The sequence below is a fragment of the Sinocyclocheilus anshuiensis genome, unplaced genomic scaffold (assembly GCF_001515605.1).
Source record: "Sinocyclocheilus anshuiensis isolate Anshui unplaced genomic scaffold, SAMN03320099.WGS_v1.1 scaffold766, whole genome shotgun sequence".
NCBI classification, from domain to species: domain Eukaryota; kingdom Metazoa; phylum Chordata; class Actinopteri; order Cypriniformes; family Cyprinidae; genus Sinocyclocheilus; species Sinocyclocheilus anshuiensis.
The window spans coordinates 828,886-834,961 of record NW_015546060.1 but is presented as its reverse complement, the minus strand read 5'-3'; the positions used below and the strand labels follow the sequence as shown (position 1 = coordinate 834,961).

Genomic DNA, 6,076 nt, shown 5'->3' with positions numbered 1-6,076 from the left:
ATTTCTATATTAAGACCAATAACCAATAAATAGACGATATTACAATTCTATACTATTTTGTCTGCCTTTTTAAATGCTACAAAATGTGAATGTTGTGTCTTATTTTCTCATTCATGCATGTTTATAACTATTTGCTATTATTCTGTGGTTATATTGCAAATTATGCAGGATAGCAAAAAAAAATTTTGTATTTTTTTTTGTATTATGTATTTAGATTTAAATACCAATGGTGATAAGCTGACAACAGTTTTTATGTAATGGCCTATAACCGATAAATAGGCGATATTATGATTCTAAAAAAAAAAACCTACTAAAAACTAAAATCAAACTTTAGAAAATGCTAAAGTGAATTTAGGCATCACAACATTATAATGTACAGTATGAAAAATGTATATTAATTACAAAATGGATAACATTAATTGAGGTTCTGACATCTTGCAGACAGTGTTCCAGAAGACCTGAACGATCCTTTCTACAGGGACCAGTATGAGCAGGAGCACCTGAAGCCTCCGGTGGTGGGCCTGCTGCTGTCAGCTGAGCTGTACTGCCGAGCAGGGAGTCTGATTTTAAAGAGCGATGCTGTCAAACCTCTGCTGGGTCATGACGCCGTCATCCAGGCTCTGGCTCAGAAGGGCCTGTACGTCACCGACCAGGAGAGACTGGTGACCGAGAGAGACCTGCAGAAGAAACCCATTCAGATGGTGAGAGAACCTGCCCTTTTCACATGTTTCATTTACACGCTGATTGTATTTCACTGACATCTGGCACAGGTGGATCTTGGATATTTTGCAAAAATGGCAAAAAACACTATCAGATTTTTTTGACATCCAATTCAGGCCACTTTCGAATGTGGTTAATGTCACTTATCTGACCAATGACTTCAGATAAAGCCCATTCTTTAATGGCTCACTAAAACAAACTGTGATTGGTCAATTTACATGTTGGTCAGACAAATCTTTTCTGTCACTCCTGATCCTGTATGTTTATTATTCGGCTTTAATTAGAAATACTAGTAGGGATGCATTGATATTAAACATTTTGGCTGATACCAATAAGCCTATGAATTATCAATTGATAAATGACTGCTATTAAAATTAATTCTATGCAATCTTGTCTATAAAAAATGCTACAAATTTAAAATGCTACAAATGAAAATCAATCGTTTTAAATGCTACAAATGAATTTTGGCATCATAACATTAAAGTATTGAGATTTTCTGTTTTTAAAAATTAAGTGTTATTTTTGTATTATTTATATTATATTTATATAGTATTTAATAATGTTGAATTAGCATTTGTGTAATTAATTGTGATTAATTACAGATATCTATGTGACTATTTTTTTAAAACGATTGACAGCTCTTTTTTAAAAATTAAAAATGTTGGCTTTGTGGTTTTGTCATTTTTATTATTATTATGTTTGAATATTTCAATTTAGCTATAATTTCGGTTTTAGCATTAATAATTTACAAGGGTTTTCTTTTTCAGTTTAAGTGTTTAATCTAATATTTATGTTTCATTTTTATTTATTTATTTTATTTACGGTTTATTTTATTTCAGCATTATTTACAAAAACAAAAAATATTTTTAATCATTTTAGTTACCAATAACAACACTGCTTTCAGTGAGCGATACATGATGACAAAGCTAATCTAAATGCAAAAATAGAAGAAATATGCATGAACAATTAAATTAATCAATTAAATATCAACCAATATGCTGCAGATATACAGGTGCATCTCAATAAATTAGAATGTCGTGGAAAAGTAGCTGGGCCAGTGTGTGTTGTGATTGGCTCCACTCGGCGCCTGGTCGGGAAATGTCATGCCCCTTACCATAGCTGCCTGCGAGCTTCAGTGTAAATATTGCGTCAATATCAAATCAATCTGAGCGCGATTTAAACCCGGATGATTGTAACCACTCTTAAGTTAGTCTGCCTTGGGAAAGCTAGTGTGTCTCCGACATAGTGATAACACTCGTTGTCTTCTCTAGTGCAGCTCAACCAGGTCTCGTCTCATTCGTCCATATTTGTGATATCACAAATCCCAGAAAATATGCGTTGTAGTCCAAACGAGTCGTTCGTTGTAGTTTTTGAAAATGGATTTCTGTTAAATAAAATATCTCCTTTTGAAGTGATGTCACACTTTGAATTGATAATTTCTAAGAAATTATAGAAATTAATACTTTTATTTAGCAAGGATGCTTAAGATAAAGACATTTATAATGTTACAAAAGATTTCCATTTCAGATAAATAGTAGTCATATCGATATCGGAATTATATCGTATCGACTGAAATTAAGAAATATATCGTGATATCAATTTTGGCCATATCGTCCAGCCCTATGTTGATGTGTTTGTAGCTCGGACATCATTACATTGACATTCTTAGTTTGCATAAATGGCTTGGATGGACTGCGTAGGAAGTTTTGGAAATGTAACTTTAATTCAAATTCAGACATTTAAGGAAAATCGTATATGGAAAAATGTCTTTATTGCTTTATCATCTCTCTCTCTCTCTCCCTCTCTCTCCTGAAGAATCGTATTTGCTCCTGCAGCTGCCGGCCACCCACACACAACCCCGCATTCATTCTACATTATAGACTCACTCAGAAATACATACATATGAACACATACGCAGATCACACTCTCACCCACATAGTCACGCCACAGTGAGAAAAACATTGTTATAATAGCCATTGTGTTCAGGGTTTAATTAATTTTAATCAGTCTGGTAGTCAAACAGCACGCATAGATGTGATACAATTACTCTGAGAATGAATTGTGCTTAATTAAGACTAATGAATGTTTTGACAAGTGTAAATTATAACAGCAGAGATGCACGTATGCAGCCTCTCAGTGACATGACGCTATATCTGGCCCTGGCAGACAATGAGAGAGAGTCTTATTTAGCGCTCTAGACTCTAGTCTAGGATGTTATTTACATACATGCGCAGTAGGGAACTGACAATGTGACAGCACTCAGAACATTTTTATTTCCGGAGAAAAATGCTTGCTTGTTAAATTTATACAGAAAATGAGTTTCTACAATGAAGCGACTACATTACTTAAAGTCCACCCGTCTCAATTTTGAGAAGTCCAAGAACTCATATTTTATATGTAGTATACATACATCTGCATGGCATGAACCCGAACTAATGTTATTGCATTCGAGACATAGACTTCTGCATAATTCACAAACCAGTGCCGTATGCACACTTGACCTACTTCCTGTCTCTTGGCATCAATGCTTGCCGATCGTGAATAGAGGCAGTACGTTTTGTTATTAGGTTTTCTTTTTTCCAACTCAGTGATTCTGTTTTTTATTTATTTTTCTGACATGTTGGTGTTCTATCTTTCTCTTGGATGTTATAAGTTGCACTGAGTAAATACAGCTGGATAAAACAAAAACGGTCCGTCTTCATTTCAGGCTGCAAAGCAACAAAATGTCATTATTTTAAAGGGGGGTGATTCTTTTCTATACACACTGTATATTTGGATGCTTCATAGTGAGTAAATGATAACTAATTTTAAATTTTGGGTGAACTATTCCTTTACATTTTGCAATTAGGTTCATGTATATAGATTTGATTTGAGTAAATTTGATGCAGTAGTTGTGATTGTACTGACGCAGGCTCCAAGGGCACACATGGTGATTGGGTATTTCCTACTTTCCCACTTTTTGAGATTCTTCCTAATAAAATGAGAATCTCTACAAATGATTGTTGTGATTTATTGGGGAAATGCACATTTAGTTTCTCAATAGTATTAAATATATTTGGATGATTGATGGTACCTAGTATTCCTGTCTCTTTGCGTCAGTGTTGAAATACTTTTTTGATTTGACAACATTCTGTGCAATAATTGTTATTGTATTAATGCAGGCTCAAAGGGCGCACATGGTGATTGAGTATTTCCTGCATTCCCGCATTTTTAAATTTTTTTCCTATTTAAATGTGAATCTTTTCAAAAGAGAATTGCGATTTTCTGGGGAAATGTACTTTTAATTCCTCTGTAATATTAAATATTATATTTGGATGCTTGATGGTGAGTAAATGAAAACTAATTTTCATTTTTGGATGAACTGTTATTCCTTTTATTATTAAGTTCTTGCAAGTAGTTATATTTAAAGCAAGTCAATTCTGTTGTAATTACTGACACAGGCTCCCCGGGTGCACATGGTGATTGGGTATTTCATGCTTTCCCGCTTCTTGAGATTCTTCTCAAAATCAAACTTGCATTTCCTGCATAAGCACTACTGCTCAATGCATGTATGCTGTGCTATGCTAACCACTAAGCCATGGCACTATATTTTTATACTTCCAGCTCCTGTTTATTCCTTCAACTACTTTCCATAAATATTCCCACATTAATCCCCACAAACTTGTCAACCAAATGCTAGTGTGCAGCGTTACAAACAATAACAGTCAGGCTGAAAGCTGTAGCTCTGCAAGAGGCACAGGCGTCCCGGCCTGACGCTCCCCTCTCCCCGCTGCTCGCACACGCTCTGTTGCCATAGCAATGCCCTGTAAAGGCGGGAGGCAGCATGCTTGCAAGGTGGATCCATTAGTGCAAAGTGCAATTTAAATCCCAAAAAGCCAAGGTAAAAGTAATCTTCAAATTGAGGATTAAAAGGAAAGATTGCACGAAGCTTTTGCTTAGCTTGTGTCTTTCTTGGCTGGCTGCTGTGATATTTTTGTCCTCATCAATCAGACTCAGCAGATAAAATGTACCTCAGCGTGACAGGAAATCACTTTTTCTTATTTTAAACATTAAATGCTTGCAATATTTAAAATTAAAAAAAAATATTTTGACATTTTAAATATAAATTGTGATTTTCTTTCTTTCTTTCTTGCTTTCTATCTTGCTTGCTCCAGGTTTGCTGTGTTTGTTATAGGAATGCACACTTTGGCCAAAACATTTGTCATTATATATCAATATAACTATACCATTTAAAAAAGTAAAATAAATAGTCATATTGATATATTTACAACATTTTTGGCCAAACATATATGAAATATTTATTCAGTAAAATGGCAGTCTTTGCATTTTGATAATCAGTACAGCTCTACCCAGATGCGAGTATTTCTGGGTGCATTTGTGATGCTGTGAAGAGCAGGGACTGCTGGGAGTGGAAACACAGGGCAGTGCTTTATGAGAAATTCATTACAGGACAGTTTCTTCTTTCTGCAAGGACGGATAAATATGAAAAAGTTGCTTTTTGGCATATGGGTTTTGCATTACATAACGGCCTAATTTTGTATTTGTGGGCTGTGTTTGTTTTAGATCTTCAACGGGAATGTGATTATAAATGCATGATTAGAAAATACTTTTTTGTGGAGCTTTGGTGATCACATGAGAAATACAGGTTCGAATCCAACCTGCAACATAAGTCGATCTCATTCCCCGTCTTGCTGTCCCCATAGAAAAATTAATACTCCAAAAATAAAAAAAGCCCAAAATTAATAATCCAGTGAGCAGTTGATCTCTGTTTTGAAGATATTATGAACAGATCTTCATCCCAAGCCAGAATATCAAATTATTGCATATGCACTGACCATTTAGACTGCAAAATGTTTAATCAATAAAAGGATTTATAAATGTAATCAGCTTAAACGAGAAGCCCGGCTCTTATGCAGCAGCCCGTCTTCTGTGTTTTTGTTTTTTTTCCCTGTGATGAGACGTGGGAGCTCATGTGGAGAGGAAATCAGAACCACTCAAGTGAGAAAAATTGCTGACTGAACAGCATAACTCAGTGTCACTGGGATCCATCAGAGCAAATTTTCCATCGAACTGCACTCATACACGTCGGATGTGACAGAAAAGCTGCGCTGTGACATTCTGAACTACCTGTTCATCTTAACAGGCACTCAGATTTACAATGAAAGGTCAGAAAGTTTCCCAGGCAGCAAAAAGTGCAGTGATAAGAAATGTGTAAGATCTGCATCAAGAGAATTCAGCATAAACAATGCTATAATATGCGGTAAATCAATCAAAATAATTAAAAATTATAAATAAATTAAATAATAATAAATGCTGTGATATATACATAAATATACACACACACACACACACACAC

General features: G+C 34.9%; 1 protein-coding gene across 1 annotated transcript in view; it reads left to right on the top strand.

The window, feature by feature from the left end:
- LOC107699427 (calmodulin-regulated spectrin-associated protein 2-like) overlaps nt 1-6,076 on the top strand; it is a 41,200-nt gene that overhangs the window by 5,066 nt on the left and 30,058 nt on the right. Inside the window, 1 exon segment of the mRNA XM_016500681.1 lies at nt 442-701. Within this exon segment, the coding sequence (XP_016356167.1) occupies nt 442-701 (260 nt within the window).